This window comes from Trematomus bernacchii, unplaced genomic scaffold, assembly GCF_902827165.1.
Source record: "Trematomus bernacchii unplaced genomic scaffold, fTreBer1.1, whole genome shotgun sequence".
NCBI classification, from domain to species: Eukaryota; Metazoa; Chordata; class Actinopteri; order Perciformes; family Nototheniidae; genus Trematomus; species Trematomus bernacchii.
Window position 1 is genome coordinate 2,720,578 of NW_022987801.1, and position 15,625 is coordinate 2,736,202.

The 15,625-nt window shown below is 40.6% G+C and overlaps 2 protein-coding genes across 2 annotated transcripts; one reads left to right on the top strand and one right to left on the bottom strand.

The window, feature by feature from the left end:
* Positions 1-5,155: 5,155 nt before the first annotated feature.
* Positions 5,156-7,727, top strand: si:ch211-1o7.2 (ankyrin repeat domain-containing protein 53). Its single transcript, XM_034150257.1, has 6 exons — positions 5,156-5,208; positions 5,724-5,817; positions 6,295-6,491; positions 6,737-6,901; positions 6,989-7,109; positions 7,196-7,727. The coding sequence occupies exons 1-6, from the start codon at positions 5,156-5,158 to the stop codon at positions 7,718-7,720; spliced, it is 1,155 nt and encodes a 384-aa protein (XP_034006148.1). The 3' UTR covers positions 7,721-7,727.
* Positions 7,728-9,265: 1,538 nt separating this feature from the next.
* Positions 9,266-14,154, bottom strand: tex261 (testis expressed 261). Its single transcript, XM_034150262.1, has 6 exons — positions 13,945-14,154; positions 11,288-11,367; positions 11,033-11,186; positions 10,873-10,940; positions 10,681-10,783; positions 9,266-9,819 (listed from the first exon to the last, which is right to left on the bottom strand). The coding sequence occupies exons 1-6, from the start codon at positions 14,012-14,014 to the stop codon at positions 9,704-9,706; spliced, it is 591 nt and encodes a 196-aa protein (XP_034006153.1). The 5' UTR covers positions 14,015-14,154; the 3' UTR covers positions 9,266-9,703.
* Positions 14,155-15,625: the final 1,471 nt, after the last annotated feature.

The following is a 15,625-nucleotide window of genomic DNA, read 5'->3' on the forward strand; positions in this document are numbered from 1 at the left end:
AATAGGAGGAAGACCAGAGGAGAGAATCTCCCTGATCTGTCACAATCTATGACTCACAGGTGTTATCAAATATGCTGTATAAGGAAGTACACTTGTATGAGAAAAAGATGGATCATCCAAAATGATCCTTTTCTGATATGAGCATCTGCAGCCCGTGTTTGCCTAGTTACTTGACATGATAATGCAAAAGGATGAGGAAGCAAAAAGAAGGAGAGTGAGGACATCAGCGCACTTACACACAGGCAGAGTTCAGAAACCCCAGAGGCCCAGGGTCCTCGTAAGGTGGCTCATCAAATATGGAGGCATATCAAGGTTGTGTGTTTGCTCTGGTAGCTACTCTTCATCTTCTCCTTCGCTCTGTGTTCTCTCGCTTTTCAACTGCCTCACTTCTTAACTCTTTCCTCCCTCTATTGCTTCATTTCTCTTCTGAAGCACTCACTTTTCTTCAAACTAATTTAATGAAAACTCAAGCATTCTTAAGAGTATTTTCCAAATATAGAGAGCAGCAAACAGCGCTTAGAATGAAGAAGAAAACCCCAAATAAAACCCAAAATGAGGATTTATTAGTATTTAATGTCCCTTGTTTAAATCTAGCCAAGAAACTATTTTGCAAGTGTCTTTTAATCTACCCATGATTCCAGTCAATGTGCACATACTACTATCAATAAAAGGTAAAATCACCCTAAATAAATATTGAATAGAGGGATAATACGGTATAATAACCAAAAAACCTTTAGATTCAGAGGACAGATGTATTCCCTTTCCATGTTCACTGAGCACAAAATCAGATGTGATTGGATGAGGTAACGGACCAATGGGAGAGCGCGCCGTGAGGCTACTGGCACATGATCTCACTTTCATCCTCGCCCTAAGCAGGTTTATGGCGCGTTTCCACTACACGGCCTCGCTCGGCCCCGCTCGGTATGGCTGGGCCTCGTTAGGACTGGCTCACTTTATGGCGCATTTCCATTACAGTTTAGGAACTGGGGTAGTATCTATAGTAACGCAGTGTAGGCGGAGCCGTGACGTGATCTTCAGAGAACCCCAGAAAAACAACACAGCCGTTAGCTGTTAGCACTCAGAGCTCACAGCTCCTCATATATGTTCAGAAACTAGACAAAAGTTAAACAAGTACAAACCACAGACTGCCTGTGTCATGGTGAATACAGTCGCTGCTTTATTTATGTCTGTATAGGCCGTTGTGAGTGTGGACGGTCGGAGCATACTGCGTTAGCTTAGCCAATCTCCATTTAGAAAACAAGCATTTTAAAAGGTTTTTCCCCTGCCGTCTGTCTGCAGACTTGACAAAGCATTAATTCATGGTTTTTACTAACCGGTATCAGTATGTTGTTACTTCGGCATCATTTTGAAACGTGTATTACAATTAAATCACGGTCAAATATGTCCATCTTGTTGTAGTTGTAGCCCCCTTGCCAGCGATGCTCTCTCTAGTTTAGCATACTCAGCCCGACTCAGCCTCGTTGTCTCTGGCCCTAGACCCGCGATTTTATGAGGCCAGAAAAACTGTGAATTAGGACCCGCCGGCCGGTACTAGGCCAAGTGGAAACGCAACCAAAGACGGGCCGCTGACGTCACAGCCCTCTTAAACCGTGCTCCGCGCTGTAGTGGAAACGCGCCATTAGACAGCTGAGATCGTGCCGATGCTAATCTGCTCTGCACCAACTGGACGTGCTGTAGCCGGGACACACACACACACACACACACACACACACACACACACACACACACACACACACACACACACACACACACACACACACACACACACACACACACACACACACACACACACACACACACACACACACACCACACACACACACACACCACACACACACACACACACACACACACACACACACACACACACACACACACACACACACACACACACACACACACACACACACACACACACACACACACACACACACACACACACACACACACACACACACACACACACACACACACACCGAACTAGACTCAAGTTGCTCTAATGTGTGCTACACAAGTTGTCAGAGGAGTTTTGTAGCACAGAAAACGCTGTGTATGTAACCTAAAAACACAGTTTATCCCAGAAAAATCATTAGTTTTAACCCTTTTCTTCAGCACTTGACTTGACATCTGATTTATGTAAAACCGTTTTCCCCAGAGCTTGAAAAATATTCATTTAAAAAAAATAAACAGAAAGCTTTTAAGATGTTAAGGCTTATGCACTCTCATAGACAGACTGAGTTTGACAGTACATGGGCAATCAAACACACATTCACACTCAACTGCCAGAAGAAAGAGGTCATGTCGGGGGTCGTCGTCCGGGGACTTGTGCTGAAAGTCAAACATGAAAGAGCTCTACACCGACACACATGTGACCGAGGTCAGAGGAAGCTAAAGAGGCCGCAGCGGGGCCGTGCCCTTACTATTAAGCCGTATATACATTTACGTGCACGTTAACACACACACAGTTTTCTTACTCACTCTTTCTGTGCACTTGCATGCATTTGTCATTGAAGTAGCAGTGTTGTGATAAAGGCGTGGGCTCTGGGGGGGTTGGTGGCTCGGAGCAGGAAGCCAGAAGTTCACGGCCCGTCCTTGACCCTCCACTGGACCTTCATAGCTTGGAGTGACAGAGAATGACAAAGAATAAAATGGTGGAAGTCATAAAAAAAAAGTACTGAATAGCTGCAGAACATATGTATGAGGTACGTTAAGGAAGTGCGATATTAAGGGTTTTTTAAGCTAGTAAGTGGATCTTAAAGTTAAAGATTTTGACCAACTAAAAATATTCTTCATTGTGGAAGTTTCCATCACCACAAGTCAGCAATCTATATTTGCGAGTCTGTGTTATTTGTTCCTTTATTTTGTATTCCTTTTTCTATATTTTATGCTTTTTATTTAGTAGAATAAAAAAGAAAAGGGGAAATAGAATACTTTCTTCAAATGGGTTAAGGAAATGTAAAGCTGCATAGACAACAAGGGTAAGTTTAATTTTAGCAATAGTGTTTGTGCTTTCCGTTCTCTAGGATTTCCCTAGAAAATGTAGCAAATGTATGAATAAAGAAACCAAGGAAACTAAAAAAATAGGCAACATAAACCAATGATAAGATACATTTCAGTGAGTTTGCTTATTCTGAATCCTCTAAATTGACTTAACCCAAACTACAGTGTCTCTACCATGACAAACAGTTCTCTACATCCAGTGCAGCCCGGGGTCAAGTGGTCAATATCAGTGATCAGAGAGGCCTGCGCCCGATGAGCCTATCGACCCCTCAGCCTCACAGAGACATAGAGAATATACGTGTTAATTCCTATCGGCATCAAGCGTGGCGGCAGGCCCGGGGCGCAGTGGAACAAACGTTAGCTCTGAGGCCTCAACAGCACTGGCAGGATTGATCTGCTTTTACTCAGGCGACGAACGAGCTGCCAATCATAAAGCACCATCAATACAAACACACCAGGGACGGGAGAGTGGAAGTATCCATTTTTGCCATGACAGTAGCCATTCATCTGCCCGGATCTGTCACAATGACTCAGACCTGTTTTATCAAATAAGGAAGTGGACTTTTTACTTTCAAAAATGGCATGCTGATTAAGGCTGTGTCTGTGAAACGTAAGTCTAACTGCATACAAATATTAGTGTATCGGGTGGCTGTCCCTGCAGCTGCTCATCTTTTTTCGTCTTTCTTCTCAGATTATAAGGAGGTTAAAAAAAGTGTCCTTCTTTAAACACACTTTGAAATTAACATTCAACTTAATGTTTCAGGTTAACAAAAAACAGATAGAAAAGAGAAAGAAACATACGAAGGTGGGCACGAAATAAACAGCTGTATATAGGAGGTGCTGTCATGGGGGGGGAAATGACATACTCTCCTTGTCAAATTCTACATGTATATTTTCTATTTTATTTTATTTTCTTTCTATTCTTGTTTATTTCTAGTTCTGTTTTATTGTAAAATGCCTTGTCTTTTATGCTGCTGCAACAAAAACAATTTCCCAAATTGGGATCAATAAAGTACCATCTTATCTTATCTTATGAGATGACAACATATCTGCCATTACAACAAGGTGCATCCTTGTCTGCTTTACATCATAGCATACACACATTACATATGTGAGGGGAAGTACTCATGGTATGTTATGGGCATTTTCAGACAGGTGCAACAAAACATTACACCATTTTATATAATGCACAGTAACATTTTACACTTTTGGCACATTTTGACAAAGGTGATTCATTAACTAACATACCTGTTCCCACCAACTTGCTGCATTTTGTTGTCGATTCACGTTCTTCTGCTGCTTTCAAGTTTGGCAATCCTCTGAGAAAGAAGCTTGAAATGCAGACGGGATTTTCTGGACCAGGTACCATCCTCCCCGAACCTGAGGACGACGACTCCCCTGCAAAGTTCTCTAAAACAATTTTCTTTTCTTGAAGAACCATTATAATTATTTGTATCAGTGATTTGTTTTATACATATATCTCACGGTAAGTAAGTACCGACGTAATTTACCAACTTTTGTTTCTACAAATGACTTTTAAACGTTTGCTGCTGTTAAATATTATCAACGTCTGGCGGAAGTTGCAATAATGCTAACGTATGCTAGCTACGAGCTAATGACAACAAACGTATTTTGCTGACAGCCAATGAAATTGCAACAAGGCATCAGCCAATCAAGGTTGAGCATGCGCATTGAGTGGCTTATATTAAAAACACCTAACGGAAAACTTGCATTGAAAGAGGATACAATTGTGAAAATTAATGAATATTTTCTAGTTATTATTCGACTTAAATATGACCCAGTAAAAGTGGAAAATGAATGTGGTATAAAAATGTATCTAAATCAATGTTGTTGCTACCTTTGACAGACCTCAGACCGAACAATGATTAACCCAAGCATTTAGTATACAAATAATAACAAAAATAGGGTTCTTGGTCTATTAAATAAACGTAGCATTAGGTAAACAAACAGATTAAAAAGGGTTACAATTAAAAAATGACTGGATATTTTGTAGATTGTAGAGTGATCAGGACTGCAGATGTTAAAACAAAACGCTTAACTCCGTGAAAGTGGAAAGTAAAAGTGACCCAAAAAAATCAGTTTGTTTCATGGTGACCACGTTTCCTTGGTAACCATGGAACCTGTCAACAAATCAGGAAAACGGAGACGAGGGGAATGTAGAAATCGGTAAATAACTTCAGAAATGTATTGATAATTGTTCTGCTTTTTAATGTAAACTTGAATTCATAGTAAACTAGCTGCTTTTGAGCACTTTACTTTTTACATGGGCCATTTTGAACGTGACGTGACTGTATTCAAACTAAGTCACCTAAGTCACACTAAGTCACCATCTACCCCTAGTTTCATTTGGTGCATGAATTGTAAATAAGCCATCTGTATGTAAAAAACCACCTGTATGTAAATTGTAAATAAGCCATCTGTATGTCAAATATGTCCTATATGTCTTAAATGATATGATGAATTGGAAATGGGGGACCCTGATGTAAACAAGACGAAAGTCTTTCTCTGGTCTGCATCCCCTTAACAATTGTATGTTTTGAGCTGTACTGTACTGTACCCAATATACAAGCTGTTAATAAACTTTTCAATCAATCAATCAATGCATCAAAGTCTTTATTTTGCCCTATGATGATACTAACCTAGCATTCACAACCCTAGTTTTTTATGGTTTCATTTCGCAGGAAGGTGACCCACAAAGCTCCCCCAGAGGGGCAGATGTTTCCAGATGTTGGGAGCCAAGAGGCGTTGGATCAGTATGGCAGTGTGAACAGACATGTAGGCTCAATAACATTAAGAGAAGAAAGGAGCTTATTGGTGGAATTAAATTGACCCACTGCAATAATTTAATCTCTAAACTCTCTAAAAAAGAGCCTACTACTACGTTGATTAGAATAAAGGTAACAAGTCGGCATTGAAAAGTTGAGTAGCCAAGGAAATTCTTATTGGGAAGAAAAGTAGTTATGTGTTTTTGAAGTTTTATCCAGTGGAAATGGTATTTCACTGTTAAAAGATGCAATGAACAGTGTAAACCTTAATCTGTGTTAACAGGGGGAAAAAATCTATATTTCTCATTATAAATTCATTTCATTAAAAGCACACATCACAAAATGGAAATAATCGAATAAATTGCCAGTCCACTAACAATAAATGTAAAAGAAATAATGATTGCTCCACTCCAATGAATTTCCCAGTAAGCCATGCCATTGAAAAAGCATATATAACTGCATGCATATGATGTGTTTCTTCCACCAGGGTCTTTCAGAGCTGCACATGGCCTGCCTTTACGGTCAGATGGCTACCGTTCAGCTGCTGGTGGAGTCCACTGGGGGGGTCAACAGCAGCGATAATCAGGGTCGCCGGCCTGTTCACATAGTCCTGTCCCCCCAGAGCTCACCCAACACCGCCTTGTGCCTCATTTACCTGCTGGAGCACGGGGCTGACATCAACACGTAGGGGAACACTTTTTTTGTGAATAAAATGCTGTGTGCATGTCCAAGTAGCTGGATGTATCAGCTGGGTCCAATAGATGCTTATTCAATCACAAAAGTAAAGCATTTTTTAAGAAAAGCCTACAATAAAAAGTGAAATTAGGATTACGATGAGCTAGTTGAATGTTTATATGCTGTTGCAAGGGATAATGATTATGATTATGGTGACAAAAATAATAGTAGTGATTTATGTTTGTCTTTACCAGTACCACAGTTTCAGGGGAGACCCCGCTGCACCTGGCCGCCGCTGAAGGCCTCCTGAGCTGCACAGAGACCCTCATGCAGGCCGGAGCAGATGCGCTGGCCCGGGACAGCATGGGACAAACTCCTCTGGATTCGGCCCGCATCTGGTGCCACAGGGAGGTGGCAAGGTAACAAGCTCAAATAACAACAGAATACAAAGTTGGTTAAACTGTTTTGGTTGAAGTTTGAGACGGACTTCTTGTGTTGTTGTGCAGGTATCTGAAAAGCTGCATGTGGCAAACTGATAAGAAGAAAGAAATGCAGGAGAGGAAGCTGGGTCAAACTTTATACATTGATCTCATGGATATGGTCAAATTAAATAAAATCAATAAAAAGGTTGGTTTGTATGTTGGGCAAATCTAATCTCCCCACATTTAGGGGTTTGCAGCATTTTTCGAACTGATTTCCATGTCTTTTTTTAGACAGTTATAGATGAGAAGATGACAGAGTGGGCGAACCAAAAAGGTCTTCCTCTCCTGAAGGAATTTTCCCCGAAAGTCTTGGTGAGCCAGTACCACACCCAGTGCCTTAGTTCTGATCCAAAACACCAACCAGGAGGTCCTTTGGAGGACAAAAACATCCCCACTAAGCAACCTCCAGCCTCCTCCCGTAGACCCTGGACCATCTTCTCGGGCCTCCAGCCAGAGAAGCCCCTCAGGGAGCCGGACCTCCGGGATAAAGTGACAGTGCTGGGGGGCAGCCGGCAGCCTCAGTACACCACCCAGTGGGACAGCAGGCGCCACCCCGCCCCCGACCTGCCTCTGGATGTCCTCCAGAGGGTGTTGTTCCCCAGAGCCTTCCCTTCCAGGATCCCCTCCCCACGGTACTTTGAGCCAAAGGACATTGTGGAGGTCCAGCACAGAGGATACCCCCAGGGGCGGAGCACCTCCCCCTGGACAGAGGTGGCCATGCACTTGGCTGAAGTGCTGGAGCCCGGACATTACTGAACATCACACAGGAAGAGCTTAAACAACACCTGCATTAGTAAATGTCTAAAAGGAATGGATTAAAAATATCCATTATGTAAACTTGATGGTAGATTAAAAAAAAAATGAATCAATTTTTGTATTTAACATGCCATCAAATGATCTGAAAAAATGTAATTATTGTGCTTAGGGGGATTCTATTTTAGGAGATGTTTTGTAAGGACATCTAGCAGTGTCCTGTAATCTCACTTCGAGTTGTAACAGTCTCAACAGCAGACCTTCCCTAACACAAAATCCCCCTCCCCCCTCCTAGACTTCAAGCCCAGTGACAAAATTAAAAATGCCACACACCCCAGATGCTGTGCCTCCAAACGCGGGGTGAAAGGAGGGGTGAGTGAAAGGTGAGAAAACCTCAGTGAACTGGGTCACCTGTCTCAGATGAGTCCCTGCACTTTCTCTGCTCCCCCCAGGGAACTGACTCGGGGTCCAGGTGAGGGCTTGTCAACAGCGTGTGTGTGTGTGTGTGTGGGAGCTGTGGCCTGTCAGCTAAAGGTGTGTGTGTGTGTGTGTGGTTGTTTTGTCTTTTTAGCTTTACTTCACACCTCAGTGGGGGTCAAAGTGCACACTAGCCTCAACCTCACTGTGACCGAGACACATGGGACGTGGATAACACACACACATTTTTAGACGGAGTGAAGTTCAGGGCGTAACAGGAAAATCCATCGTACTACACATTTGATTTAACATTAAATAAGTGAAGATTTAATTGGAAATGTTGAGGATCTATTTTTCCGTGAAAAGAAGCATTTAATCTATCTGTTATTTCAACAAAGTATTTTATTATACATCTGTGTAGCATACCAGCCTCCAATGAATCGCACTCGGTAATTGGTCAAAAGAATGTCGGGCTCTTTAAAAGCACTTTCATCAAAAACCACTTTGAGCAGCTTTTGTCCCCGACGCACGTTAGTCTTCACAAGTGTTTTCATTTGTCGTCAAGATGTCGGGTTAACTCGCTGATCAATGTTTTTAAAAAATCAGTTTGTTATTACTGTGGATTTCTTTTCAAAATAGTCCAAAAAATAGCTGGTGATTAATGAGTCTTTAGATCTGTAAGACAAAAAAAGAAAATCTCCAACACATGTAAATGATCCAGACTGGGAGATATTCATTGTAGATCACATTCATTTAAGGGTGTTTCGTTTATAGAAGTAATCCTTTGCAAATGCCCTTATTAAGCCATTTTCATCACTGTGAAGCGACAGGGTGTTTATATCATGACACATCCTGTAATTAAATTAAAGCACCAGCTGATTAATTACAACTTAACTTCACTTTCTTATTTAAAGTAGTCGGGTAAAGTAGGGACTTGAGGCATTTTTCCTGCAGCTGTTATGCCACTTCAAACCAAAAATGAAAGCTTTGGACATCAGGATTAAACCAGAAAGTACCTTAAAGTGGCTTCATCTGAGGAGATTTATCTAGTCGTCTCCTAATTCTGCTCTTCTGTGTTTAATCTTAGCGTGAAACCTACTGTACAACACATAAAAGACAGAACATCTCATCTCCAGGAAAAAAAACACGAAATTATTTATCTCCCAAGTCAAAACGTACAGGTGGGTGTTAAATGTCAGACCTTTTCACAAACATATTTTAATACCAAAGATTTAAAAAATGTCCAACATGTGAATAACAAAGCGTTGCGCTACAGAACCGATCCCCACAAAGGGGTCTTTAAGTTGATGTTGTTGGCAGTCAGACAGACAAAGAGAGAAACAAAGAGACGACCGCGGCCGGTGTAATCTCGTCCAGCAGGAAGCTCCGATCCGTTCATTGGTCCTTCCTCTTTTTCCCAATATGGCCACTGTTTCGTTTTAGTCCCATCCAGAAAACAAATTCCCAGAGTCCTTCCTACTTCCCCTTAATCCTCCACACACACACACACACACATTCACTCACTCACTCATACACCTCCTGACCCTGAGGCTGCCCCCCCCGAGCCCCTTAGTACATCTTCTGTCTGCTGGGCAGCACTGCCTCCTTCAGGACCGAGAACACCACGAGGATCCCAGACCTCTTCCCCCTCTTGCCCTTGGTGAAGTAATTAGACACCACGTCATCTAAAAGAAAGAACAAAGTCAGTTGTTATACAGTCGTTTTTTTATTCTCAGACAACACCTGTAGTTTTTCCATTTAGTCAAAGCTTCTATGGAGGTCTTGAAAAGAAGCTTCAAGTGTGTTTTGTCAATCAATAATCACACTTTTCCAATCAACCAAAAGATTTAATGAACATGTATTTTCTTTATTAAATCAACTTGATCGTTAATTCACAGTAAAAGTGTGACAAAATAGACATTATGTTATTTAAAGTCATTTATGTTGCTATTGGATTCCTGCTTGTCTCCCTTTGTTAGCAGCAAACAGGAGAACACTGTTTTTGCCCACAGTGAAAATTAGTTTTTTTAAATATGGATTGAAGCATTTGTTGGATGATTTATGTTTGGCAATATTTTTAATGATAACATGTATTTTCAATTAACTTGGACTAATGGAATTTACAACGCTTTAGAGTTAAGGGTAATATCTAGAAAAGAAAAGCAGCGCAGTATTTGAATGTAACTGTTATTAATGAAGCTTTAACTTTTCATTACAGCCCTATTAATTTGTTGTTTAAGATTAAGAGGAAATAAACAACAGTGGTCACACACACAGAGAAAAAAAAGCAATTGGGGATCGAACCCATGACCGAGTCTCATCATCGACTTACTGAACTAGCACGGCTAATATAAGCGCAGGGGGTCATTCCTTTAAATGACATAGACATGGTTTTCCCTTGATTACCATAACATTATAACATAGGCTTTTTAAGATTGTGTTCATAAGACTGAGGGATCTAAGAACGTGTCATGATAGAGAGATTACAATTAAACACACAGCTCGAATCAACAACCAACATACAGCCAAAGAGACATAAGTCTCACCTCCTTGTTGCATGGTGGACGGAAGCACGTTCTCCCCCGCTGACAAGGACACGAAGAAGCCGAAGGGGATCACCCACAAGCAGATGGTGAAGTACGCCAGCACCTTGACGCAGAATGAAAGATTATGAGACTTGAGTTAGAATGGCAGACAATCTTTTTCATGGATATGGCTTCAGAAAGAGACAAAATTACCTCTGAGAAGGGATAATACTCTTGTGCAAAGAACTGGAAGGCCATATAATGGTTCACCACCACCAACACTGGAGAGTGAAGACAAAGAAGAGACAAAATGTTGGAAAACAGGACAAGAGAAAAAGACATTTGGTGCTAACAGATAGTGTGTCATGCTCACCACAGGAAAGGATAAAGTTTGGGGAGCTCAGCGCGATGTAAGGGAAAGTCTGCAGGAGGCCAAAGTACACCAGGTTGGTGAAGAGGCCGACCCCCACCATCAGCACTGGGAAGCTCTCAAAGAGATAGAGACAGGCCAGCACCCCTGTGGAGAACTGGACACATTCACACACACAGGACGCCTTGTTAACAACATGGTTCAGTGCAGTATATTCTTAAAAATCAAGAGAATTAGGAGAATGATGCGGTTACTCACCATTATCATGTACTTTATTATTCGACTGGTGGCTACTGTGTATTCTTCTATTAGTTCTGCCAAGTAGTACAGGCCAGCAGCTGGGGGAGACAATCAGAAGGGATCAGTATTCATATAAGAGTATGAAGAAAAACAGAGAGGCAGTTTCATCATTGGATCTTCCAGACATTTCAATTATCTCAATAAAATAAAAATGATAAAAATAAATAATCCTGTTTTCACCATGTTTGCTTTGGGTTCAAAATAAAAAGGTAAATCTTAAAGATGAAAATATGTTTTGAAAATGTTACCTATGCAGCAGGATTTTTTATAACTAGTTATTTTTTATACATTCCTGACTTTTTGTACCACTACCGAAATTACACTAATCACTTTTCAAAGCAAAGGATCTTTATTGTTAAACTTACTTTGAGGAATATAAACACACATTTTCTGACAAATCTTTGGTCGTTCTAAAATGCTAGTGATATTTTTTTTTTTTTAAACATTGAATCAAAAGTCTATATCAAAAGATAAACTGATAAATACAGTAAAGTGTGAATCAGACCAGAGATTCAAAGACGGCTTCCAGTCCCAACAGCTTTTTATTATTGGTTCTAAAGACACATTTCACTCAGTTCCCAAAAGGTACCGAGATTCAATATCTTGCCAAATAATATCAGTTCAGTCGAGTGAATGAATAAAAACACATCGGCAAAACAGACGTGACCCACAGTTCGTGAGCCCGTGTAGAAGGAAGGCCAAACACAGCCGGAAAGACTGTGCGTCAAAAACCTGCACGTCAAAGCCCTGAGAAAGGGACGGCGAACAGAGCAAAGGCTCATGGGAGAATCTGAGGGCTTCATCACACAAAGGCAATGTGCTCTTACCAAAAGAGTCCGCCTTGCCCTTTTCAACTCCATATTTCATTCAATGTCAACTTTTTTTTAGCATTGGACAGCTGGACACAGCAAATAGAATATGAACATGAGCTGGGCCAATTTAATTCTGAAAAGTACTGCATGATTATACCGACGTAATAAAGTATGGGTCAGGGCAATCATGGGTTGTACTGCTCCTTCACCTAGTTTTGATTACAGAGTTGCACTGTTGCAATGCTACAAAGCAGCTTATGATTGGCAAGAAAGGGCCGGTCATTAATAGGAGGTGACAGAAAGCCACTTTGGCTGGTGTTTAACTCTGTCTATTGGGTATTATTGTAAATGCTCTGAATCCATTGCTAAATGTCAAATAAGTTCTCACATGAAAAGGCAAGGGTGCCGTATTAATGTTATTAAGTTGCTAACTGCAAACAAAAATCTTGCAGAGTCAGAAAAAGACATCAGAATTTTCTCGGCTCATATTCTGGCAAATCAAAAGCTATTAAATGATGATAAGTGAACTGTATAGCATTGGTAAATGTTTTACTAAACACTGATAAAAGGAGGTTGCCTTATTTAATTTTTTTTATCTGATTCAGTTTAGCAAACATGCTAATCTTAGTTCCTTGATCCTGTCTATTATCAGAATCATAGTCAGCTTTATGTATACAAAAAATAGATATAACAGCGAGGAACAAAGAGAACTAAGCTGGTAAAAACACAAGGTTATCATACACAAGTATGTGCAGAAAGTAAAACATAAGAACAACAAAAGAAGAAACAAGTACACAACCACACACAGCTGGGCTGGAGTGGAGTGACTGATACTAGCAGGGTTTGACAGTCAGCAGCCACACCTGACAGCTGCAGGAGTGTGTGTGTGGGGTGTGTGTGTGGTGTGTGTGTGTGTGTGTGTGTGTGTGTGTGTGTGTGTGTGTGTGTGTGGGTGTGTGTGTGTGTGTGTGAGAGAGTGAGAGTGAGAGTGAGTGTGTTACGTGGCCAGGTAACTAACTTGCAACGTGGACAGACAGACAAGCTCTTTGATAAAGTTTTGAAGCAAACCCAACATATTAACATACTGTTTGTAACTATGTGAGCCAAATGCTTAATATCCAGTTTGTCGACTAACCTACGGGAATGTCATATTGTTAACATTGTAAAAAAAACATGCTAGTTAGATTTGAAGCAACATTGTCTAGTTTATATTAGTTATGCTAACCTTCCAACTGAATACTGATGCTATTATATCAAATCTTTATTGCATATCAGACTTTAGGACCTCACTATTGTCATGCTCACTCAGGCATCGACGTTTTGAATCGTTTACAATGATAAAAAGACTGAAGAGAGAAAGCTAAATGCTAGCTTACTTAGCATCATGAAACATTTGTTTCCCCATGTACAACGAAAACTACTTAAGTTTAGGACATGTCAAAAACTAACAAAAATACATTCTTCACTTTAATGACTACTGTTTTTAAAAAATGTGCTGTTGTCATTTTAGAAAATTAAAAATGCATCATGTATTCGTTCTTCCTGTGGTGGAAATCTTGCTAGCTTAGCGAGCCCACAGTAGTGAGGTAAACGAACACAATGTACCTTATTTAATCATAAGGTAGGATTATTATTTGTAATTGCATTTTATTATTAACACACTTGTGTAGTGCCAATACAGGTGCAGGGCAGCAAACAAAGCCTAGCTATTATTAAATGTTGCAGCTTCACTTACTGAAATGGTCCGCTAGCGTTATTAATTAGCTACCTAGCATTTGCATGGATTTTAAAACATGCACTTACCTATTGCTAGCGTAACGAAGGACACTTGGATGACTAGCGACAGCCAGCTGAGTAAATAAATAAACCACATCTCTCCGCATGTGCTACAACACACAACAATATGAAAAAAAGACAGAAAACTAGTCAAAGCTAGCAGGCTAGTTACTAGCTCGGGAACACCGGTCAAAGTTCCTGCCTGTTTGTTTTGAGGAAAGCAGAGAAGAAGGGGCCTGTCTGGAGGAGGGAGAGAGGTGTTTTGATGCAGCGCCATCTTTGGTTGGAGGACAGCTGCAAGAGTCTGGCACTCAACTCATAAGGTGTATTTGGCTTCTGAGAAATAAATATTAAAGAGCATAATTTCTCCAGGTTGTATCTATATTTCCGTCATGTGAAATATCATTGTACCAAACTCTGCAATTATCAATGTATGTTGTTGCACTACTATCCCATTCATTCACCCATTGTAGACACATCTTGTGGACAGCAGTGCTCGAACCTCAAACCTTGCATTGATGCATTAAAAAAGCTCTACCTCCTTTTGACACTGAAACATAACTTAACATCCTGATTAATTCAATGCAGGGCTTCACTATGGGAGCCCATTCAAAAAGAACATGTCCTACTATGTTAAAAGTGTGGTTTACCAAGACAAAATATGGTACCCAAAAATAAAATGGTGTGGTGGTTTAGTCACTTGACAGTTTGAGGGAAAAAAAATGTTGAACACTCAACATGCACGTCAACATTATTTTCATAGAAAGCCAAAATACGGGTGGGAACCTGAAAAAGTTCTCCTTTAAAATCAAACACAAAAAAACTCATCTTGTTGGACTTGTATGGTAATACATGTGTAACATTTCTGTCTTGTTGTCATGTATTTTCTAGGCCCTCAGTATGCTCCTATTGGTTTCAGGAATTGTACCTTTGGTAAAGGTTGTTGATACAACCCTATTTTCTTACTACTAAATAATGTGTCTTTTTATTTGTTAATGATCCTGGGAGATATAATGTAAGATCATCATTCAGGAAAGGAGGGGGGAAACCGTACAGGGCAATATTATAAAGATTCACAGCAAGTTCATGGGTGTCACTGGTGTCTCTAGTCAACACATCTTTCCTGTTTCTATCAGTATTCTCAGATATCCAGTATCAGTTTCAGAACCTCTCATTACTTTCATGTCTCCATTTCCTGCTATTTCTCTCATACACACTTCTTTCATATGCATTGATTCAATAACAGAGGGTAGAATACATTACTGCATCCCAAAGCCAACACCTCTGAGACTGAGGAGGGAAACAATAAACAATTTATGCTGGGGAGTGAAAAGGCAGACCTTCTAGTAAAAAGAGCTAAATAAAGTAAATATATAATGTGAAACAGTGTGAAGACACTAAAATGGTGTCGGAGTCAAAGGTGAGAGTAATTTCAAATGCTTTTAACAAAGATGGATAGGTAGATTATGTGGTGTGAGGGTACGATGTAGGTATTCAACCATGCATGCATGCACACATATATGCAGTATTTGTGAGGAGGTGAGAAAACAAAAAGCGACCTTCCGCATTTAAAGATACTTTCAGGAGGAAGCAGCCAGATCACCGGAGGCTCTTATCTCAACGACACCTCTGGGCTCGGGGTGTGAGAGCTTTAATGTGCCTAAATAAATAGCAGCCTCCAGCCTTCTGCCGGATCGAGCTTTAAGAG